Source organism: Cuculus canorus, chromosome Z (assembly GCF_017976375.1).
Source record: "Cuculus canorus isolate bCucCan1 chromosome Z, bCucCan1.pri, whole genome shotgun sequence".
In the NCBI taxonomy this organism is placed as follows: Eukaryota; Metazoa; Chordata; class Aves; order Cuculiformes; family Cuculidae; genus Cuculus; species Cuculus canorus.
The window spans coordinates 6,540,525-6,565,860 of record NC_071441.1 but is presented as its reverse complement, the minus strand read 5'-3'; the positions used below and the strand labels follow the sequence as shown (position 1 = coordinate 6,565,860).

General features: G+C 39.1%; 1 protein-coding gene across 2 annotated transcripts in view; it reads right to left on the bottom strand.

Annotated features, from left to right (window-relative positions):
* Window positions 1-11,888: 11,888 nt before the first annotated feature.
* The window catches only part of PARP8 (poly(ADP-ribose) polymerase family member 8), a 125,416-nt gene continuing 111,968 nt past the window's right edge, over window positions 11,889-25,336 (bottom strand). Inside the window, exons 22-26 of one of the 2 annotated variants that reach the window (XM_054054887.1) lie at window positions 24,347-24,416; window positions 20,945-21,021; window positions 19,945-20,014; window positions 17,994-18,078; window positions 11,889-17,373 (exon numbers count right to left, since the gene is read on the bottom strand). In XM_054054887.1, the coding sequence (XP_053910862.1) occupies window positions 17,271-17,373; window positions 17,994-18,078; window positions 19,945-20,014; window positions 20,945-21,021; window positions 24,347-24,416 (405 nt within the window). In that variant the 3' untranslated portion in view covers window positions 11,889-17,270. The remainder of the gene's footprint in view (window positions 17,374-17,993; window positions 18,079-19,944; window positions 20,015-20,944; window positions 21,022-24,346; window positions 24,417-25,336) is intronic. The other variant, XM_054054886.1, reaches the window with a different exon arrangement.

Here is a 25,336-nt window from a genome sequence, read left to right as displayed (position 1 = left end):
TTACTGTCATTTTGATGATTATTTAAGTATACAAATTAGTGAAAGGCGCTCATTTGCTGGGATGTGCCAGAAAGAGCTGCTCTCCTCTGTGCCACATTTTCCCTTTCTTTAAAATGGAAGGCAGCAATAATATTACCCTTAGAAATATTGCAAGTAAACCTTAATATAGCCAATAGATTCCTAGCTGCGAGTTGGCTAATGATATGAAGATGTAAGTAAAAGAAGTATCTACTAATGAATGAGGCACAACAATCAGTCAAAGCATTGTCACAATGAAGACATCCTAGGGGGCAGCAAGCATTTCTAATTAAGATGTGAGAAAAACAGGATATGTTGGGTTTTTTTTCCCCACTATTTACAAAAAATATTTTAAATAATTTAAAACGCATCTATTGTGTTGAGGAAAATACTAGTTTTATTACCACCAAGCCAACTAGAGCACCTGGCTAAACCAGTACTCACAAACATGCTGAAATATGTACGTGGCCTCTGCGATAGTTTCAAACAAGCATGTTTAAAGTGAGCAGGCATATCTACTCTTATGCTTTTGATAATAGCCTCAAGCAGGTAAAGATTATTTTTAGTTTCAGCCATTTTTGCTAGCAGTCTAGCTTTCCTCTCCTTTTGAATATATATTGTTTAATCTATGTACCTGTTAAGAGAGAAATGAAGATAAATCAGGGGAAACATAGGGACAAACACCATTCATACAGTACTGAGGAGTGGCTGTCTTGTATATCACTATTTTTTAGTTACCTCGTGAAATAGTGGCACATTTTGACAAGTCTGATTTGCTAAATGCATCTGTTGTGTATTTCTCATGCTGACCTTAGTACCAGTCTTTACAAGGCAAAAATATTTTCTCTTCTTTGCTCAGGTGATTCTTCTCCTAGACTCTGCTCTGGTGAGACCACACGTGGAATACTGCATCCAGTTCTAGAGCCCTCGGCACAGGAAAGACATGGACCTGTTGGAATGGGTCCAAAGGAGGGCCACTAAAATGATCATATCCCTGGAACGCCTACCCTATGAAAAGAGAGAGTTGAGAGAGTTGGGGTTGTTCATCCTGGAGAAGACTCTAAGAAGACCTTGTCATAGAATCATAGAATCATAGAATAGTTTGGGTTGGAGGGGACCTTAGATCACCCAGTTCCAACCCGCCTGCCATGGGCAGAGACATCCCACTAGACCGGACTGCCCAAGGACCATCCAACCTGGCCTTGAACATCTCCAGGGATGGGGCAGCCACTGCTTCCCTGGGCAACCTGTGCCAGTGCCTCACCACCCTTATGGTGAAGAAATTCTTCCTTATGTCTACTCTAAACCTGCCCTTCTCCAGTTTATAGCCATTGTCTCTAGTCCTATCACTACATGCCTTTGTAAAGAGTCCCTCCCCAGCTTTCTTCTAGGCCCACTTCAGGTATTGGAAGGTCACTATAAGGTCTCCTCGGGGCCTTCTTTTCTCCAGGCTGAACAGGCCTAGCTTTCCCAGCTTGTTCTCACATGGAAGGTGCTCCATCCCTCCGATCATCTTTGTAGCCCTCCTCTGTACCCATTCCAGCAGCTCCATATCCTTCTTACATTGAGGATTCCAGAACCAGACACGATACACCAGGTGGGATCTCACAAGAGAGGAGTAGAGGGGCAGAATCCCCTCCCTCGCCCTGCTGGCCACGCTTCTTTTGATGCAGCCCAGGGCACGTTTGGCCTTCTGGGCTGCAAGAGCACATTGTCGGCTCACTTTGAGCTTCTCATTGACCAGCACCCCCAAGTCCTTCTCTGCAGGGCTGCTCTCAAGCACATCATCCCTCATTGTGTACTGAGATCAGGGATTGCCCCGACCCAGATGCAGGACCTTGCACTTTGCTTTGTTGAACCTCATAATGTTCTCACAGGCCCACTTCTCCGGTCTGTCCAGGTCCTTCTGGATGACATCCCGTCCTTCTGGTGTGGCAACTACACCAATCAGCTTGGTGTCTTTGGCAAACTTGCTGAGGGTGCACTCAATCTCGCTGTCAATATCATTGATGAAGACATTAAAGAGCACCGGTCCCAGTACAGACCCCTGCGGGACACCACTTGTCACAGATCTCCATCTGGACTTTGAGCCATTGACCACTACTCTTTGAATGCGACCATCGAACCAGTTCCTTATCCACCGAACTGTCCACCCATCCAATCCATATCTCTCCAATTTAGAGAGAAGGATGCATTCTTTCAGTACTGGAAGGGGACTTATAAGAAAGATAGAGGAAAACTTTTTAGCAGGGCCTGTAGCAATAGGACAAGGGGTTTAAAATAAGAGAAGAGAAGTTTAGACTAGACATTAGGAAAAAAATTTTTTCTCTGAGGGTGGTGAAAAACTGACAAATGTTGCCCAGAGAGGTGGTAGAAGTCCATCCCTGGAAACATTCAAGGTCAGGTTGAATGGAGGAACCTGATCTAGTTGAAGATGTCCCTACTTACTGCAGGGGGGCTGGACTAGATGACCCTCATGGTCCCTTCTGAACCAAACCATTCTATGATACTATGATTCCATGAATGTGTAGTCATTTAACAGTTGCTGGCATGCCATTATACATTTAGCGTATTTTCTTTTTTTTTTTAAAGACCTTTGCTACTCCTTTTTCCAAGAAAAAGAAAACAAAAATCTTGGGAAATAAGCTTCTTCTCAGAGTAAAAACCATATGTTATACCTGTGTCTATGTGTAATGAATCTAATCCTCTTGCAGCCTTAGTCTAGATAACATCTCAGTGAAAAGACAATCCTTATTCTCACACTAGAAGAACACGGAAAAGGAATTTTCTCATATTATAAGGAAATCAAACATCACGAGTCTCATGCTTAAGGAAGGTGAAGTAACTTTATGGGCTTTAAACTGTACCTTTCACAGACATAAAAAGTAAATATTCAATTATTCATACAGATAATTTGTCCTTCTCCAGTCAAGAAGATGTATTAATCACTTTTGCTTGATGAGCTCTATCAAAGATTTTTAAAGTCAAAATCTAAACCTTAGGGCTCACAGATCTTTAACGCCTCTATACTTAAGTGCTTACACATTAAATGGATTTTGGCCATACAGCTTATGGCCAAATGCCATATCTGATAATGTTTTCAGTGCTTTAACACAGCTGATAATGATAATTATCAGTTTCTATAAGTCATTGCAGTAATAAAAATGGAAGTGAATAACCAAAATCTACGCTAGTAGGGAGAGGAAATAGTATCAAATCTAATCTTGCAGCTCAGCAAATTTGTAAGAGAACTACTACTGTTGCATATCTCATCATTTCCCCTTACACAAAAAAAGGTAATAAAACCTAGGAGTGCTCATTTTGCTGCCTTTGAGGGGTTTTTTTGCCATTACCTGTGGGGTTAACTAATCTTACAATCATGCAAGAAATCACAGTTAAAAAATATGTTTTTAGTATGCCATTTCTTAAGAAGGCAAGCAAAATGAAATACTTTACTCAGGTGATAGGAACAAATAATTTGCTGAGTTGCTTTTAAACACGTAAATTAGTCCATTCTTCTTCCGAGAAAAGGAAATAAATCGCTTCAGAACTGGAGCTTCAACTTAATAGTCCATCATTATTCCAATCCCTGCTGGGTAACACTTGGGTCCCAGAAAATTCTGGAAGTTTAATAAGGTCTGTCTGGAAAAGCTGAGATTACAAGGCAGAAAGTACAAAGATGACAATGATAGCTGGACTATTAAGATCTGGTTTGACTATGCTGTGGTGCAATGTGTGGAGGCAGCTGCACCCAGTAAAAAGACATCATAAATCTATACACAAAGTAATATTCACCTAAAATTGAAAGAACATGAAATACATAGTACTTTTTTTTTTTTTCAGAGTATAGATACCTGCTGAACAGCTGCAGGAAAATACTTCTGTAATGTAGAGAACTGAAGGTAGATGTGTTATAGCCGTTCTTTTAGAAAGACTGAGCACATCTCATTTTGTTTTCTGGCAATTGCCAAAGATGGGACTGGGTTTTATGAAAGAGCACTATAGCGGTAGACTTGGATGTATATTTTTCTTCCTTCAATTGAGATAATTAGATTTCATATCTGTTCCATTGGGAAGAACAGACCAGGTTGCAGAAGGATATCTGTCACCCTTTCTTCGGCGTGATTTACCTTCTTATTCTGGCTTTAGGAAATGCCCTAACAGCCCAGTCTCCTGTAGGAATACCAGTAGCCAGGTTTATTCTTGGTTTCAGGTATTTATGAAGTTCAGAAGCAGGGCTAAAGAAAGTCCTATGAGAATGATTCCCTGGAGTTAGTTTTATGAGAAAAGAACAATGAAAAAGATAGGACTGTTATTTATATGGAAAACAGCTGGACACATAACCTTGCACACACACTTCTCCATCACCTAAACGCTAGCCAGAAACCACTCATTCACTGTTACTGCTGGTAGAAAACACATTGCCCACATACGTTTCTGCAGCTTTCATTCTATAAAATCATGATTTTATCTTTTATGGATCAGCTTTTCTATCTCCTGGACTTTTCTACTGACAGCTGATATCAGCCAGGACTCTCAGGCTTGAGTGCCCAGTGAGGGGCTGAAGGAACGTTTCCTCAGCATTGCGCTTGAGACAGATTTCCTTGGGGACTATTTTGCACTGCCAGCATTGTTGAGAAAGAGCTCTCCTGTCTCTGCCTGTGCAATCAACGACGAAGTCCAGAAAATACTTACTTTTACCGTGCTAGTTACTTTTACAAGCCAAAGAAGGCTTTGTGTGTTGTAAAATACGCATTCTCTGTGCTTTCAGTTCTTTTTGCTGTATATTACATGTGTATGCCACCGTCCTCACTTTCTTTCAGAGTTGTGTCTCGGTGTGCTGTGGTTCTGCATGAGTTATGAGTTGAGAATTGCAGCACGAGAAGGGTGGTGGGAAAGGGCTTCTTGGAACAGAGGGAAGAACTCAAATCCCAAATCCTACACAGGATAAATCACTACCTTCAGTTCCTACATTTTTGACGCAGGGCTGCATTGTGTTGAGAAAGAGGTTTCTTCGCACACAGTCACCGTTTCTTAGTGATATTCTCCACTATGTATGACATACTGTATGCACGGCTGCAGGAAAAGCCTGACTTTTGAGTCTGATCTCTTTCAGAACTACTGTATGCACATGCAGAAAGCTGGCTACAAATGAGTTTAGTATGCACGCACATATTAGAGGGGAGGAAACAATACAGTGCATTTGCCTTGTATGAAGCTGCTGAGAATCAAAATCTGAGTTTGCTGAGGTGAGCAGAGTTTGACAAGTGTTTGAAAGCTCAGGCTGTTATATTTTTTGCTACCGCAATGCTGGTGTTAGATCTCAAAAGTCTCACTCCTGGAGTCCAGAGAGAAGTTTACTCACTTTGTTTATTTTTCTATCAGCCTACATGTTTTATACAGGAATAATGTGAACGGAAATATGTGATTGCTGACTTCACGGGTAACATGGCAAGAACAGCTGGTAGAGAGGCCAGCTCTTCCAGTGCTGCAGCCCAGTGGTATGGACACTTTGTGTTTGGAACTACTATGGGTGTAAGTAAGAGACAGAGGTAATACTGCCTAAAGTGAACACAAGGAAAGGGGAAGAGATTGGCTTTCAGCCTGCAGAGGTTGCCCAGTAAAGGTAATATGGACATAGCAAGGTGATCTTGCCTCCGTAGAATCAGAGTGATTTCGGTTGGAAGGGACCTTTAGAGGTCATCTAGTGCAACCCCCCTGCAGTGAGCGGGGACACCTTCAACTACATTAGGTTGGTCAGATCCCTGACAACCAGATAGTGAATGTTTCGAGGGACAGGGTACCTTCCACCCCTCTTAACCTGTTTCAGTGTTTCACCACTCTTATCATAAAAAGCTTCTTTATATGTAGGCTGAACCTGTCCTCTTTTACTTTAAACCCGTTATCCCTTGCCCTACTGCAACAAGTCTTGCTAAAGACTTTGTCCCGATTTTTCTTAAAGGCCTCCTTTAATTAATGAAAGGCTGCAATAAGGTATCCTTAAAGTCTTCTCTTCTCCGGGCTGAACAACTCCAACTCTGTCAGCCTGGCCTCATAGGAGAAGTACTCCATATGTCTGATCATTTTTGTGGCCATAACAGGGTATTCTTCCAAGACAGCATTGGAAAAATAATTTTTATGCAAACGTTTAAAGTGTGAGCACAAAACCAAGTGTTTTCTTGAGCAAGTATGCATGCTTTACCCTAAGTGAGCCTTTGCTGGAGCTGCATTAAAAAAGTTCATCTTAAATCTCCAAGAGACAAAGGGAAAATGCAGCTGGGAAAATAGGAGGAGGTGAAAGACCCTGTGGCTCAGGTATGACTGAAGAAAGCCCTTGGTTAAGAAGGAATTTGTATGAATGCCCAAATTTCCCCTAGAAAGTGTGCCTGGTAGAAAGCAAACCCAGCCCACCAAAAAAAGCTTACAAAAGCAGCTCTTGCCCAGGCGTTCTCAAACCAGCAGTCTATTCTAGTATGGACACTGTACGAACAATCCGCTAAGTAAAGCTTCTTCCTCAGTTAAGTAGACCTTAGGTGCTTGGCCCAGCATCCCAACGTAGAGAAATCAAACCAGAAGTAAAGATAGAGAGATGAGCTCAAACCAGCAGAGAAAGGAAAGAATAAATTTCACCTAATGCTGAAAGGGCTCAGTGAAACAAAAAAAAACCCCAAACCCCAACATCCCCCTTCAAAACATCTAACTACTATAGCATGATTTTCATCAGGTGATCACATTATGTTGATTAATCACTGCAGGAAATGAGTACCTCAATTCAGGTTTTATGCAGACCAGCAAGAGGGTGCAAGGAAGTCTGTGTTGCATATTGCTACTATACCTTTCAAGTTTTTACGGCCCTCAAGAGAAATGAGGCATTCATAATGCGGGGGGAAAATAAAAATCATAGAGAGCACCATAAATCTAAAGGACAAAGTTGTGGAAATCACATCCTTAAACTGACACAGCTGTGATTAACTGGCAATGGCTTTTACAGTTAGAAAAGTTTTTGTATATAGTTATTTGCTCAGAGAAAGTTTCTGGTGAAAAAAAAAAAGAGCAAGTACAAGTATTTAATGAAATCCTTGTTTGAGGGCTAGTGAGATGGAATATGTTAAACCACAAGCACTGCACCTCAAGAAACTTGGTTTGAATCTGTTCTGATCTCAGAGACTTAACTTTCCAGTAGATGTTGGCTCACTTTTTTTTTTGTTTTTTTTTTTTATAAAACCACCCACAGGATTCAGTAGTCTCTGTTCAGCAGAGTACTGGAATAAATCATCATTCATGACTGAGCTCTGCTTCCTCAGCCGTCTTTGCAAGTTTAGACACTCTCTGTGTATATAAGACAATGGTTTGTACTTTCCTGTACTGAAACACCAACTTTCCAATCAAAGTAAAAAAGGGTATATGCATGTGCATGTATATATGGATGCATAATTAAAGAAAGCAAAGGTAATTACTGTTGATATGGAAGTCTATTTAGAAGCCTGAGTCATAATTGACTTAAATGCTGTGGAAACACTTGTACTTACTCAGGATGTAGGAATAATGCTACATATTAAAATAATAGCATCCTTCATCCATTTTGCATTTGCTTTCCCCACAGGACACAGCACAAAGTGAAAAGCAAGCACAACAGTGCCTTAACAAATGTAATTTCCCACCAAGGAATAGCTTTACAGCTACAGCGCAAAAATCTAGGTCTAGACAAACAAACTTTCCAAGTTTGACCAGGATTTGAATGCCTGTAGAAGCAAATTGAACAGGCTCAAGAACATTGCTAAGCATGAAACACAACTGTATGGCTCGTAAAACTGCTAGAGCAATCCCTTGCACAATTTCATCCTACTTGAACTCCTACACAAGTTCCAGTCAGCAAGGACCACGAACAACCTCTTTACCGTAGCTTTGTTTCTTGCTTTGCATTCACGTATGTTGGAGTTGGCAAGAATACATGTGAATAAGGATCCACAGAGCAGACAATGTAAAAGAACAGTTTACACAAAGCATCTTTTACAGAAATTAGATTTAGATCAGAAAGGCCAGGATTTTTAGCTTTATCCAATGGGTCAACAAAATCCTGAAAATCAAGCCCCAAATCAGTTCTTATTTGGACCAATTCATAAATCGTTGCACTACACCAAACTCTTTGCTGCCCATGGAAACTCCACTTACAAAACAAGAAGTAAAACATCTTCGTAATAAATCTCACACAAACATGCCACCAAATCTTTCAATCTTCTAAGAAAAAGTTGGATTCAAGTAAATATGGTAGCTTATTGGTGAAAAAGTCCATTTCAACCCAATTAATGGAAATTGTTCAAGCAGATTAATATAGTAGACCAAAAACATTGTTTAAAGTAACTAAGACTCCTGTAAGCTTTCCTAAAACTAACAACACAGGAAAAGTATCTGGGAAGGAAAGACCAGTGATCCAACCTGGACCCTATTTAAAGACACAGCCAGAACTGCCAGTAGGGAGTATTTTAAGCTTACTCTGCCAATTTTGCTTAGATCAAAGGAAATGATGAGGGGAAATTGTGTATATAAAACTCCTGAGTTTTTACAGCATCCTTCTTGTCATATTGTTTCAGCCACGCACTCTTGTTCTCAGGTATAAGTGAATAATTTGTACACATGCTTTTCATATTGCAGGACTTTAATTTCCCTATTTTTTTATTATCCCAAGCTGTACATTTTTGCATTTTAACTGAAATATCCTCAGTATTGTTTTTAATGCCAATATATGCTTTTCTAAAGACTATGTCATGTGAGAAAAAGGGAAGGCAAGAGAACCGCAGTGGGTCAGAAATTCAGGTCACATTAGCATAGCTATACAAAATATGAAGTCATTGAACAATGTAACAAACAGCAAAATGGTCATCTCCCCAGTAAGTCGCGTCTATTTTATGTAAGGTTTTGTTAGTGGAAGACTGGAGACTTTTTTTTTTTTAAAAAAAAGGAAAAAAAAGAAAAAAAACCAAAACTAAACAAGCCAGAAAAAGATCTGACAAGCTAAGCTGGTCTGTCAGAGAGAGAGAGGTGCCACAGCTCAGGTTTAGCGAGTTGTTTAGCAGCCATCCAAAGACCTTTGTAAACAGAACATAAAATGGACCAAATGCTACTGGTACTGTCAAGAGATGAAGCTGAAAATAAGATGCCAATGTCCAAAGCATAAAGCATCTGAAAGAATCAAAAGATAAGGTAGTAAGGGAGACCTTGGTGCTTCCTTCACAAACAATAGCGATAAATCAAGATGCTTTTTAAGCAGAACACCCCCCACATTACAAGTAGGAGCCTCTCAGCAACCACGAAACAGACGTGAGCTTTTTGATATTTATGTCCTACTGATTAGCATGGCAAGCATGAAATCTAAGTTTGCAGAAGCTAATAAACAGTCAAACAGTGGAATAATACAATTTCACACAGATGGAATACTCTGTGAAGAGCAACATCCCAGCCACGCGGTAACACATACAGAGGAGGGATGATTGGCCCCTTGAAATTCCCCAAGGGCAAGCATTTAAAAGGCTCTAACAAAACATGTCATTGCCAAAAGGACAGCAAGTCAGAACTACCAAAATCTACCACATTAGGGCAGTTGAAAACTGTATTTGCAACACACTGCATCTGCCAAAAGAGTGTTGTAAATGGTGATATCCTAATCCTTAGTTTTGAGCTAACAGAACTGTTTTAATTTACATTCCTATTTATAGATGCAAATAGACTTACATTTTACATATTTAGATCACAATATATATTTAAATTCGCTAGGGCTCTGGTTCCTTTCATCCTCAAACTTCATACTGAATTAACCTCGGTAGATGATTGTGAGCAGAAATACCCCCAAACCCCAAGCTATTTGTCTAGGAGAGATGGAGGGAGCAAGATTACTTTCTTAAACAATTAGCAAAATTGTTCAGCAGCTCACACAAGAAGAGCAATCTAATCACCAGTTTTAAAAAACAGCAAGGAAAGTATCAGTCATTCCTGTTCTGGACTGTTTTACCTGTGCAGACTCCACCAGAAAATGTATATAAAACGTGAGACTCCAGGGAACTGTCATCTGGCTGAGCCATTCTTCAGTCTGAGATCTACAGAAAAGCTGCTGCTGCTGTAAGTAAAGCTACTACACGCAAGTACAGTGGGACGTTGCCCCGAGCGTTGCATTAGACTGAGCTATACAGATACAGGACAGCAGGTTGAAAAAGACAAACATTTTTTTTTTTCTCATTTCTCCCAAACAATGGAAAGCTTTCTCTTTAAAAAAGTTACAAATTAGAATTGCTTTGCTGATGATAAGCTCTGGATTTTGTTGAGCAAACCTTAAGCCAGGAGTTCCTGTAATTTTTTTCTAGACGTGATCTCTTGAGACTTGTGCTGTTCTTGCTTCTGCAGCAGTCCCTGTTCCTGCTGCTAGTGTTATTCCCACCGCTTCAGCGTTTTGCGAAATGCCAGTTTTGTGGAACTGGCTGAAATCCAATAGCTGACACTTAGTACAGGGGGCTTACTACATTCAGTGCTGCTACTAAAAGGGTCTTATGCCCCATTCAGAGGCTTCAGTTTCTGTGTGTTGAATTACACTTCTGCCTTTCAAACGTGGATGGAAAATGTTTGCCATATTTAAGAAAATCATCCCGAGGGAGCCATTATGTGAGCTAATGAAAAAAAAAAAAATGCCAATTTAAAATCTACTGTGTTTTTTTTTTTTTTAAAAAAGAAAAAAACCATGCTGCCTGTCTTTTTCACCTGTTTTGATACTAGGTTTTTTCAAGGCACTGAGTCCTGAAGTGAGCCTTTGTTGTATTCCTTGAGACTTTTTTTCCTCAGTAACAAAAGAGCTTGCACTGTGCTGAGAGGTGAGCGTAGCAAAGTTGTGGCCCTTGGCTACTATTGGCTTCATTCATTTAATGCAGCTCCATTTAAGCTGCCTCCCTGGGCTGTGTGACCTGTGTGAAATTATTTGCTGCAATCTGTATTGCACAGTAATTCACAAAAAGAAGTTGGTCAAGCATGCAAAAACAGTTTAATGAATGTACTTTTTCCAATGGCTGCACTTAATCTCAGAGGATTTTCTGTTCTTCCTCCTGTCAAAAAGCAAAATGTGTATTTGAAAGCAGCTCTGGTCTATCACAATAATTTTGTATTGCCATCAATTAATGTTTGGATTATTAATCTCTTGAATCCCACATTGAACTGTACCACAGACGAACACAATATGCTATAAACCATACAGGCTCCAGCCTGTACACTCCAATCAAAAGCAAATTACCAATCATTTAGGGTAGCAATGGTATATTTTTGCCTCTCTCCTGTAGTTATACTTGTGTAAAATGCTTAACAATATTCAAAATAATAGTACCACTTTGACTTTTCCAATCGCAAAATCCACAACAGCAAAATAATAAATTTTCGAAAAACCTAAAACTTTTGAAAGATATCCACCCATATAATTAAAATGAGCTCATAGGGAGTGAAAAAAACAATACACTCATTGAATTAATAACCAGTCCCACAAATGTCTGCATATTTTATGAGCTGCAGATGTGCATTTATGCTTTAAACACCCACATTAAAGTGCAACATGGTTTGTCATATATTTGCTGCATTTTCATGACAAAAACAGCTCTACAGAAAACCAGGACTTCTTCTTTAAAAGTAATTATAAAATACATCTCGAGACATCCTTATGCATTTTATATGATACCGTACATGCAAAATACTGCTTTAATTCCAGTATCTCTAGTTTGAACCAGCTGCGTAACCCATTCAGATAAACACAGAGTGGAAAGCTGGTTTTACCGTTCATCTGAGTGTTTTTAAAAATATCACTGCAGAAAATTTTTACTCCATTAATATATGTAAAAGCATGGCATAACCTTTAGATGTCGTTGAGACTAGCAAAGTCAAGAAACTGCTTCAGACAGTTTAATTCTCAGACGACTGTTTTAACTTCGAACGGAGTTCTCAAAATAGTGCCCAAATGCACAGTACTTGTTGAACAAATTCTGATTTATTTAAAGTAAACATTTACATTGGCTACAATGTTATAACTGTTACAAAGCTGGATAAAACAGACTTAAATAGCAATAGAAGGCAAGTGCAGTAAAAAGTGAATAGAGAAAATATTTGGCCTTAGTGATCTTCTGGCAGTATTTACATTATGTACATTTTGTTAAATATTTGTAGTAACTCTAAGGCACCATAGGCTAAATAGCAGGCTGCAGTACTATTTTGTGCACAGAACTTAATAAATTTATTTGGAGACAAAAATGCTGTAGAGTTAAAAAGAAACATAGGCATATTTAATGTTTACGTAAAGGAGTGCTGCTTCTTAAATTTCAAAGATACAATACATACTGGGTAAATAAAAAAAATATTTTTAGAACATTAATTTATATTGAATGTATAAGGACTATTTTTACTGACTTGCTGGTAAATGTTTAATGTAATTATTCTTCAACAGGTTTTTCACACGCTAGATATGTTCATCTAAAAACTACTTTTTTTTTTTTAAATTTTTTATTTTCCTTACAAAAGTCTTATATCTATTATGTATACAAAATCCCAATGAAAAGTGTAATGGGTGTGAATTTACATCGTAGCCATTCTGCAGTAGACTGAAGCTTAGCAGGACTGCACAAAGGAAATGATGCAGAACTGCAGCTCAAGGTGGTTTTTTTTCCCCTTGCTCTTTTTTGGGGGGCTGCCGCTCCAGCCGGTGAGCAAGGGTACAAAACTGCCACCCTGGGAAAGACAGATGAGCTCTGTGCTTTCAGACTTGACACTTCCAAAACCAAACCCGGGAACAAAAATTCCCGGTGACATCCTTGGGCATTTTACATGACACCACACATGCTCTGCTTCGAGTAAATATTCCCATTTTTATTTATCCCCTTCTGAAGCAGGAGTGTTCCTCCACCCCTGAAGGCTTTAAGGAATTAATTTGATTGCTATCACAGCCCTGTCTGACTAGACTCAAGGTCCTTTCTGAACAACATTCATTCCTACACATAGTTAAAGAGTTTTCCACAGCACAGACCTTGCTCAGTTTAGTCAGCAGGTTCGCCTTTCACCTTGAGGTAGAGTTTGTAACAGACCTGCGCAGAACTCCCAAATAACATCTTTGTTATTGCAAATGAGGTGCTGCGGGAGCCTCCATGGGACGGGCAGCTGTGCATCCAGCGCCGCCCGGACCCTTGCAGCGCTGCAGCACGAGTCCCACAGCACTGGCAGACGGCAGAGATGCCGTGCGGGGCTCACAGGAGCGCGGCAAGGCTGAGACCATGCCAGAGTCCCCCCAGGCCCTTTCTCCCCTGCATCCCCATCACCACAACTACTGTCCTGACATGATGCAGCCAAGGAGAAGCCGAGTCCTGCCAGCTCCCACCTGGGCAGGCAACACCTGGCCCAATTCCAATTGGCCTTTCCCTCAACGGCTCCCAAAAAACTTATCGTGAGGGCGAGGCGTGACTTGTACGACTGCCACCAGACCCTCAGCACCCCCGAGAGGTGCACAGCACAACACGGGATCAGGACTCAAACCCGTCTGTTGTGAAAATGCTGAGATTACAGAGTGCGTTTGCTCCCGCAGCACGACTTTCCCATCAATCACAGCTCCCGCTCTTTGCATTTGACTTACATTTTCTAGAGCCAAGAGGAAATCCATCTAAATTTACATAATGCGTAAGTAACTAGATACTGATTTTATATTTGTTTAAGTTTTTTTTTTTTAGCTTTTCTTTTTAAATCATAAATCTCTTCATTCAGTTGTACCCTCTTTTTTTTCTTTTTTTTTTGCACTTTTCATCCATGTTGGAAGTACGCTAATCTTTACCACAGTAGGAAGTGGTTTACAAGCAAAGTAAAATTGATCTAAGCATAAAGTCTTCTTCTGGAGTGATCTTATATTTGTATTAACAAAAGCATAATCTAAATTATTCATCAGATGCATTGATTTTAGTACTAACAGTTATAATAGTAAAATTATACAGCATCAGTAACAGTTCCTCAAAGGCTTTAGAGAAAAATACAAGCATAAACAATTCCAGTGTCATCGACTAATTCTTGTAAATTAAGTAGAATACTACACAAACTGGCCATTTTATAAGTAATATGGAGCCAAAAGCTCAGATGATCAAAACAGTAGCACTGCTAAAGAAAACAGAGCTATGCTGATTCATATCATAGAAGATAACACAATTGCTTAACCCCTTGAATGCTAAATATCTGCTGATTCTCAAGAAAGTTTTAATAGCATCTTTTTGGATTCCTTTCTCAACAGTTAAAATATTCATAAGTATAAATATGGCAATTCATAATTAGGGTGCAATATTAAGGTATTACATTTTTTCCATGAAACCCTTTCTATTTGCCGGCTTGTAATTTGTTTCGGGATGCAGGAACAAGTTAGCAAGTTCTTTCCCAAGACCTTCCTTAGTTGATCTGTGCAGGACATGGTCACAGATAGAGAAGTAGGGCTTCATGGGGATTTCTACTAAGAGAGACAATAGACCCCGAGGCTCTGTTTTCTGTGATTAAAAGTTACCTGTGAAAAGCCTGCAACTTTAGAGTGGGAATTATAAAGATTACTCTATCACCAATACGTGTGAATGAGAGCAGAGGAAGGGAAGTGTAGGGGTTTTGTGGATAACACAGGGCCCTTGCTCGGGTGACCTCGGCTTTTTATTTTTCATACTCTGCAACCTGCATGAATGTACGTATTTGGAAGAATTTGGCAATATGCAACTCCTACCCTTGGATAAAACCATGAGGGAAATATCACTCAAAGAAAATCTCACCCTACAGCTTTTTCATTCCACTTCTTGGTGATAAAGTCTTTGTCTCAGCTCTGAAGTTTGCTAGAGGAGGGCAATTTATTTTTGAGTAACAGACCTCCAAAGAACATCGTTCTTTCCCCTCATCTTTTAAAAATCACGAGAACTAATTGCTAAACAATCAGAAGAGTCCTGTTCACCTGCTGAAAACCTGCAAGAAATTTCTCAGTATTTTGGCTAAAGACAAACTGACTGATCTACTGTGTAACAAGTAAATTTTGGTTTAATTCAGTTGCTGTTTATGCGTGACACTGGACCATCCCTTGTCCTCTGCACTGACACTGCCCAGGCGGTCCAGCAGTCCCAGGCACAGTGCTGCCCCATGCTTCTGTGGGCTCTGTCCCCTCACAGTGCAGCTTAGTTCTTCCAGTTCCTTCTCCTGCCATGCACCGGTGGGACCTCACCTGTTAATATCCCCTTTTAGTAATTCTGTGTAATTACTAAATTCTCTATTTTGGTTTTTTTTTTTTTCTTTACTATGAGCAAATCCCTTGTCCTTTCAGAAGTATCTTTCTCCCTGAAAGGTTTTGCTCTCTCCCACTGCTTTGTAATGCCTGTGCTCATCACATTCTGCCTTTTACTCTTGGCCACTCTCCTTCTTCCTCATGTGTAAGCCAGTCCTCTCCGTATTCCCTGAACGGGCACCTTACAACAGCAAGGCCTCCAAAGGTCCTGCTTTCCTTCACGCTGTCCCTTCCTCCTGCTCATCCATTTAGAAAAACCTTCTAAGCAGTCGTAAAATTTGCTAAAGATGTACTTACTCTCCTCTTTCCAGAGGTTGTACTTAAACTAGCACAACGTACAGCCAGTATCATCAGCCCATTGTGCAAACCAAGGCTAACTTGCTGCCACAGCTACATTTCATGGTTCTTCCTTCAGTGGGTTCCCTTGTAACCCACTGCAGCAGCTTGAATGGACAGGGAAGACGACTGCTTACTTGGCTTCGCTCATGGACATCCTTCTTTTTTCTTAGTTTTTTTTGAGGAAGCCTCCCAAAGTGCCGGACTATGAACCCAGCAAATCAACGTAGGGTATTTTTGTGGACTTCCTCCCTAGTTTCTTTTTGCTCTGCAAAACACACTGATTCAAACACATGCAGCAGGAAACATTATAGAGAGACGGTAATTACAGGGTTTCTGTTCCACTTCTGATTTTGTGCAGTTACAAAACCTAAGGCTGTTCTTGCACAGACAGATAAATTTCAGGAAACCCCTTTGTATCAAGAAGTTAATCTTGAAGTTAACACAGAAAATAATCACTAAAATAGTGATTCTCAAGTTAGGGATCCACAAAATAGGGGTGAAAGTCAACAGAAATTGAATAGCAAAATGGGGATTTGCAAACGGGTTTGGCTTTGCAACTCCAGATGGGAACTTAGAAAAACTGAAATCCCCAGATAATAAGCCTGGAATGCTAAAATACAGGTCCAAGTATGTGCTCCCAGGCCCAACAACACTATTTTACTTGTAGGGCACTTGAGTTGCAGCTTCAAATAGAAAGAAGGAAGATTATGCAATGCAGTTCCGGTGAAAAGAAACAAATATGCTTGTGCTCTATTGTGCTGTTATTTGGCTCCAACACCTTTATTATGAAAATAAAATAATAGAGGATTCAGTCTATTCATGATTTCTGAGGTGGACTGTAATAGCTGTGCAGATGGGTGAGTTGAACTGCTCTCCATATTCAAGAGTGTAATTCAGGATTTCCAGAGATTTGATAGGCTTGTATAACTAAAAAATGCAATTGAGCTGCTGAATGGATAAGGCAGTGTTTCTGGACAAGATAAAGAAAACTAAACATACACTACTTTTTTCTCCATTTCAATTATTAAATAAAAAATGTATTGTCATTTTAACTTGTGACTCTAAATCCTAGCTGCATTTGTGTAAAATAAAGTGAATAAAAGATAGCTGCAGGTAACCAATAACTTCAATTTGACATGTTCCAGACAACCTTTTATCATGTTTAAGTATGAGAATATTTTACTTATTGCAAAGTATCCTGCCTAATACAGGTGCTCCGCTATAAAATTTTCTCTCACTTATAATTCAATCATTCTAAATTTAAAATGCCAATGTACAGTACTAAAACCTCCAATTGAAGTTAAATATAAAAATATCAGCACAAAACACCTTTTTAAAGTCTGTTTATTGTGAGCAACCCAAACGCCTTTTTAGTTATTATTAGTTGTAGTATAGTAATAGACTTTGCACCCCTTCAGTTGCTAATTCATACCATCTCAGGTGTTTTGATGAGATAAGAAATACTAAGTAAGAAAACAGTAAGTATTCAAAGGGTTAATTTGCTTAGAATCATTATAATAAATTAGGTTTTTTTTGCATCTTCGTCAGTTCAAAATCCAGCTTTGATACTGAGGAAGGCTTCCAAATCACATCAATTTTAATAAGAGTGGTCCTTTTAACCAGTAGCAGTTTGATTGCCAATAACTCGAAGAATCTCTTTATGAATGCTTGGTTCCTGTGTATTTATACTTGTATCACCCACTTGACCATCTTCATAACTAAAAAAAAAAAGTACAGAAGATAAAATCAAATTAGTGCTTTATTAAACCCATCCGAAACTCTGTTTCATTCAGTAATCAAGAGTGCTTATCTTACGTTAACATACTTCTTACTAAAATGCTCTGCTGCACTTCACCATTATATGCAGATCCTAAACTCTACAGAATGATGAGTGGGAGTGCTGCCACTGCCATTGAAACCCTGAGGCTGAATAAGCCTCAAAGACGCAAAGGGACATGAAACAAGTGAGAGGGGAATTGATCGCATCATAGACAGGAAGCCTCTAACGAATTCCTCAGCTTGAAAACATACAGCCAAAGAGAAATGATATTTACGATATATGATAGACTTACTATAAAACAAAGTAATGCTGTAGAGTGGGAAAAATCAGTAATTCCGTTAATTCACTCTATAACAAAACACCTACTAAAACTTTGTCACTACTTTATCCATACATTTCCTAACAATAGTAAGTACAAAATTAACAAAAATAGGTAAAAAGTTAAAGAATTAGGAAGAAGTGTCTTTTATCTACTTTAATTACAACTGTAGGAGGGAATATGGGGAAAAAGGTCTAGAACAGACAGAAGCTGAATGTTAAAAGAAGTTTTGTACTCACACAAAGAAAAATCTTGTACACACGTGATCTGTATTGGGCACTACCCATATCTCTCCATGTTTGTGCAGATCAGATGAGGTTATCACTGTCAGGGAAAGAGTAAGATTCATGGTGATGAAAACATGTCTAGAAAATTTTGCCTTAAAAGATTTGCTCTCTTACACACTTTAAATAGCCTTTTGTGAATGTATAGTTTTCCACTGCATGACTGTGGTGTGGCACAGGCTCCGAGTTGGCTGCTAGTACAAACAGGGAGATGAACTTGTTTCCAAAGTATGTTCTATTTTCCAGAAAACACGGATGCTTCATGTATGAGAGCCACTTACTAATTGGAATGAAAAATGTAAAACTGTATTTATTAGAAACTGATTTTGAATGGTCACAGGGCTGTTCAGGAGGATCTCAGTCAACTATATTCATCCTTTGGAACAAAATATTCCTGTTTGATGATGGCTGAGCCAAAGAAACACCCTTTAAAGATAAAGGCTGAAACTGAGATAGGCCAAATTTGGAATCTGCAATACTAACAAATATTTAAAAAAACTGAGCACAATAATTATAAGTCAAGGGGATCACAAAGCTTGCCAGAACTTGTTCAACATTTAGGAAACAGTGATGTATTTGATGATAGGTTTAGCAGCAGAATAAGAAAAACACACAAAAGAAACCTTTTCATTGTTAGGTAGAAGCTACGCCATCAATCTGTATTTGAAGAGATTTCTATACGTGCATTTAAACACTACCACGAATAAACATATATTCAAATTTTATATGATTTCTTCCATGAACTGTAATTTTTAACCAACATTTATCTCTTGTAATTAATTTAAAAATCTGTATTTTCTACCTCCTCTAAACACTTTTCACAGAAAAATGAAGTGAATATGAGTGATGTAGAATATAATATACCAAATATTTAAATTTCATCCTTATAAAATCCATAATAATCCGTAATAAGTGTGAGGAAATTATGAGATGGATGAAAGAATCCTTTTGAAAGATGTGATTTTTATTTAGAAACATCAGGCATTAAAGGCCAAGTAAATTCTAGTAAACTCTAGATTAATTTCTTATCTTCTGGAAGTTTTAGAACTTAGCTTAGGTGCTTCTCTGTCCAGATGAAACTGCATTTTCATGTTGACTGACATCTCCTTAATCTAATTAAATATTTCACTTGAACATTCTCAAAAACACATGTATTTAAAAGTATCATGTATTGCTCACTGCTTCCATTTTGAAGTAACACTTTTCTATTGCGTGTCTAAATTTTTGCTTTTAAAAATAAACGAATGCTCCAAAGGAAAGGCAAGGTGAGTTTAGCATAATTTCTTTTTGTTTGGCCAGTACTGATATGGTTCTTATTAAAATTTCCTAATTCTTTATTCTCAAAACCTGCTGAGATTGCATCAGTTATTAAAAGAACAGCTAAGTCTTCCAAGAATGACTGTACTCATGCACTGGATTTTAACTTCACGAAAGTTTTGAAGCAGTGAAAAAGAACAGACTGGTTACCGCATGAACAGTGTATGTGCCCAACAGTGAAAAATTATTTGGAAATGCAACAGGAAAGCTGTTTTTTCTGCTTTTTTTCAGGTGTTCCAACACATTTGTCAAGAGCTTGCAATACGTAAATATTTCAAACAGAGGCCACAACTTGGGTTACCTTGATGGCTTCGGAATATGATCACATTTGAAAGGCAGGACTAGATGATCAGCTGCTATGTGCATATGATTATTTCATGAAAATTCATAATGTGTTGCAGGTTTTTTTTCTGAACAGGGAAATGTTCTGAACTGGAATATAAAGGTCAGCTATTAAACAAGTACTGGTATGCCTACCAGTAATCTCTTACCTAAAACCAATCAACACTGCAACTAAATGTCTCACTGATTTGCATCCAGTAACGCTGTGTCCATGACTAGAACAATTTTTCAAGGGTTTCCAGCTTACCTTCACATAAGGCTATGCATTTTAAGTTACGGCTTTGCAAAAATTGTGACTGTTGTCCTTTCTTCTGTGACTGACATGTAAAAACACGAGAAAACTTAATTAGTGAGGTAAGACAAACTCAGTGAAAAGTAACAAAGGAGATGGCTGCTACTTTCAGTGCTTTATTAATGAACAAAGATAGAAGGGGTCTTTCTAAATCGTTTCAGTTGTATTTTGAAATGTAACAGAATTTCTAAAAATTGTTATATTCTTTGCTTGGATTATCATAGGAGGGATTTGAACTCCTTTATCCAGATAGAAAAATACAGTTCATTATTACAGAATGAATCATACTACTAGAAATATCAGAATGTTACTGTTAAAAAAATTGATAACAGGAAAAAAAAGGATGAATTTGATCACTGATTCTTTTGCCACTACTCTGATATTTCACTGGTCTTCCCATTTCAGAGGGATTTTGCAGTTTCATATTAATGTCTCTCAAAAGCCAAATTATTCTGCAATTTTTTCTGTGTTAACTATGGAGAGAGATGTAAGATTTCTTTCTCAAAATTTAGCCCTACACATAATGCTATAAGTTTGCTTTAAATGAAGTAGAAGTGTAATAGTTTAATATGAAAAAACCACGAAAAATAAGAACTTGCTATAAATGAAACACTACTCATTTTCCAGCATAAACCACTCTCAATTCCTCTTGCATCATTCCTCTGTAAGTCTAGAACTGAGAAAGCAAAGGCTTGCTAAGGGACATGATTTTATTTTCAGTCTCTTCCTGAATTCTTTTGCTTGGAAAAGAAGGGCACGAGACCTGTAGCATACTCTGTAAATTGTTAGTATAACCTGTTGGGTTGCATTTGATGCTTGCAGTCTCTAAAGTTCTTGATTTTGTTCACTAAAATAAAACTGTTAGCTTTCACAAAGGGGATATTACTTCCTTATCATCTACCAAATTCCCAAGCATAAAACCATAAAACCTCCAGAGGTAGCTGATGTACTATACCTGTGATGTATTACTGCCCTTACTGCTTGAAGCTGGTTCATCTTTAGCCGACACCTTCTGCTGCTTCTTGTTCATCCCTAGGAATATTAAAATCATGTAAGATACTCTGGCACATAAATACCATGAAGTTAAATACGGAGAATACAACAGATAGCACAGTGGGTCTCAGTCCTTTGCATGGCAGCCAAAAAGCTAGTTAACTTTGTCACAGAATATTTCAATTTAATCCCAAAAATTCAGTCTGCAGTTTCAAGAAAGGATGGGGGATGATGCGATTAAGAGCAGCCCTGCAGAGAAGGACTTCGGGGCGCCCATTGATGAGGAGCTTGACATGAGCCGGCAATGTGTGCTCACAGCCCAGAAGGCCAACCGTGTCCTGGGCTGCATCAAAACAAGGGTTGCCAACAGGGCGAGGGAGGGGATTCTGCCCCTCTGTCCGTCTCTTGTGAGACCTCATCTGGAGTATTGTGTCCAGTTCTGGAATTCTCAACATAAGAAGGAGGTGGAACTATTGGAACGGGTCCAGAGGAGGGCCACAAAGATGCTCAGAGGGCTGAAGCACCTCCTGTGTGAGGACAGGCTGAGAGAGTTGGGGTTGTTCAGCCTGGAGAAGAGAAGACTCCGGGGAGACCTTAGAGTGACCTTCCAGTAGGGGCTACAAGAAAGCTGGGGAGGGAATCTTTACAAAGGCATGTAGTGACAGGAGGAGAGGGAATGGCTATAAATTGGCGAGGGGCAGATTTAGACCAAACATTAGGGAGAAATTCTTCATGATGAGGATGGCGAGGCACCGGCACAGGTTGCCCAGAGAAGCTGTGGCTGCCTCATGCGTGGAGGTGTTCAAGGCCAGGTTGGATGGGCCTTGGGCAGCCTGATCCAGTGGGATGTCCCTGCCCATGGCAGGGGGGTTGGAACTAGATGATCTTTAAGGTCCCTTCCAACCCAAACTACTCTGTGATTCTATGTGTTGCAAAGATTTTAGGAAAGCCAAATTAGCATCAGGCAGGTGAACGCAGATAAACATAAACTGAAATGCCACAAAATTCACAAAATGCCGAGGAAAACTCTTTGGTGGTTGTTTAACAGAGTTGCATGTCAGCATGTCTTGAGTGTAACTGATCCTATTCAGTAGCAAAGTCTGATGCACACTGGGTGGGATAGCCAAATCATGAGAGAAAAAGCTTCAGTTATTATTATTCTGACTTATTTAAAGTATAAATAATTTTTAGTAGTAGTTAATTTATTTAAAGCTAGCTTTAAAGTCTACCTTGGTTTAATTAATTTATCTACATGCAAAATATTAAATTACTTGTCAGCCACATTGAATCAAATTTCCATTTCAGAAATCTAAACATCTACATTTGTGCCTTAGACCCCTCTTAGATTCCTCTTCTTGTTTTATACAAAATTCCTGCATTATTATATTATATATGCTACTACAACATTCCTTGCCTTTCCAGTATCCCATATTTCTTGGCAGTTTGAAAACACAGATTGAATTATGGGGAATTTAACTCTTTGAAGGAACAGGAAGTGTGGGACTCCTCCATGTTTTTTGTTGGCATCAAGTGTTGCGTATTTCATAGGAATACAGGTCTCCTTTCTGAAAATGACTGGATGGAAGGGATCAAGTAAGATAGAAAGATGTGAGAAAACACATTGAACCTGAGAAAGTAGTGTTGTCTGAAAAGAAGGGCATTTTTTCAGGTAATGATATTGCAGCCTGAACTTTCAGAGAGTCCTAAAAATCTTGTGTAATCTCTGAAAAGCTAACAGTGCTTTTAGAGATTATTGTTACTGAAACTGAATAAACAGTAGTAAAAAATGCTGAGCTGCTAAAATGAATCGTGACATTACCTAAAAATACCAAAATCAGAAAGCATAACTAAAATTCTCAGAAATAAATTTATCTACATGCACACAAACACACACTCAACTAAACCAATCCTTTCACATGTGAGGAAATGGTAAATACAACATACCTAAAGAAAAAAAGTCACCAAATTTCATAGAATCATAGAATGGCTTTGGGTGGAAAGGACCTTAAAGATCACCCAGTTCCAACTGCCCTACCATGGGCAGGGACACCTCCCACTAGACCAAGTTGCTCAAAGCCACATCCAACCTGGCCTTAAAACACTTCCAGGGATGGGGCAACCACGACTTCTCTGGGCAACCTGTTCTCTTGTCTCACCATCCTTACAGTAAAAGATTTCTTCCTAATTTCTAATTTAAATCTAGCCCATTTCAGTTTAAACCCATAACTTCATCCTATCACTTCACTCCCTGATAAAGAGCTTCTCCCCAGCTTTCCTGTAAGTTCCCTTTAAGTACTGGAAGGCTGCTATAAGGTCTCCCCGGAGCCTTCTCTTCTCTAGGCTAGACGAGCCCAACTGTCTCAGCCTGTCCTCATATGGGAGGTGCTCCTGCCCTCTGAGCATCTTTGTGGCCCTCCTCTGGATTTGCTCTACAAGACCCCTGTCCTCCCTGAGCTGAGGACTTCAGAACTGAAGACAGTATTCCATGTGAGGTTTCATGAGGAGGGGGGGAGAATCCCCTCCCTTGACTTGCTGGTTACACTTCTTTTGATGCAGCCCAGGACACGGTTGGCCTTCTGGGCTGTGAGCACACATTGCCAGCTCATGTTGAGCTCCTCGTCAACCAGAACTTCCAAGTCTTTCTCTTCAGGGATACTCTCAATCCATTCTATGCCAAGCCTGCATTTGTGGTTGGGATTTCCCTGACCCAGGCCTTCTTGAACTTCATGAGGTTTGCACAGATGTTGAGATATTTTAAAATCTCTTAAGTTTCTTAATACACACATTTGTGTATTTTGTTTCCATTACGTTTCTATTTGTGATCTACTTCTTGCATGGAAAACTCTGCATGACTTTTGGATTTAGTAGTGGGATAAATTATGTTCCCCCTCCTTCTCATGCTAAAATAAACATATTGTCTTTATGTAGTCTTGACATGGAGATACTTGGAAATATACACCATTGAACATGTCTATTGATGAGTATTTGTTTTGTCAGATTGGGTCCAAAAAGGCCATGAATCCATAGATAAATTTAGATGGAGTTAGGTAGACACTGACAAAAAAATCACAAACACAAAAGCTGGATTTCCACTGCACAATCAAGAGCTGCTCTATTACACAAAGCATCCAGTGTTAGCTACTACTTATTTCAAGCAAAGTTTCAAGATACTTGAGATATTAGGAAAATAAGGACAGTTATTTAATAAGGTAATTTTGATTTTCTCTTTTTTGAATATTTGAATATAACACCTTGGTCGACAGACAAAACCACAGTGTTGTAAACAGTGAAGTTGCTAAGAAAAGCAGTAGACTAAGACACCCCCCTATATTTCTCCAACTTTAGAGTGATTTATAAATATCACCTGAGTAACCAAATGATATGCTTGACAACGGACTAAGGTAGATTCCACTTCCAAACATTGCACCGTGGAGCTGAAAAAGAGTAGAGTGATCGTTTTACATTAATTTTGTTATCTGGACAAAATAATAATAATGATAAGATCAGGTCATAATGTAGATAAGCATCTGCACCACTGCACTAATTTATTGCTTGGTTTTAAAAAAAATAAAGCTGTGAATTTACAACTAAAATACTGTGTGTTCTGGAAACCATGTCAAATGCCCAAGTGTGATTTTACATCATATTTTGAAATAAAATTGCATTACTGTGGAGGATGCCTACAGAGGTCGCCTCTGTATATGGCCAAATTCATCTCAGCCTTAACAAGGCTGAGTAAGCTCAGCACGGGTCTCACATCAAAAACTTGGCAGGGAGCAGAGCCTAAGCCAACCTCTCTGAATCAACAACAGCAACAGCTTGTTTTGTTTTCTTAAAGGTAAGAAATGAAAAGATGGTGATGGCTGTGGTCATACACTACAGAAAAATTCAATCACTATTTTAGCATGAGTACTGGAGGAATGGGTTCAATCAGGGTTTCACTTGAGCCAATTCAGACACGCATATCCCATCACTGCAGGTCTGTGCTTTAGCCACAAAACTAGCAGCTGCCTGAAAAGAAGAGATTAATGGGAAGACTCTTTTTCATTGTTCCATGTAATGAAGCTTGGGCTAAGCAACAAAAGTGAGCACCCCTCCTGGAAAGTGGAAAGTATGGGCTTCACTTCTCCACCACGGACTGACTGCTTTATTTGGAAAAGCCTTTAAAGAAAGCACACGAAGTAGTTCTTGGAGCACAGATGAGAACCCAGTGTATCTCCTACCTAGGCAGACGTTATGAGCTTTAGGCTTCAGACATGCTCACTCTTATTTCTTTCCTCTGATCCAATGATATTTATATTGTCTCTACATTGTGTCAAGAGCTCTCTTAAGAATCTGCAAACATGTTTTCACT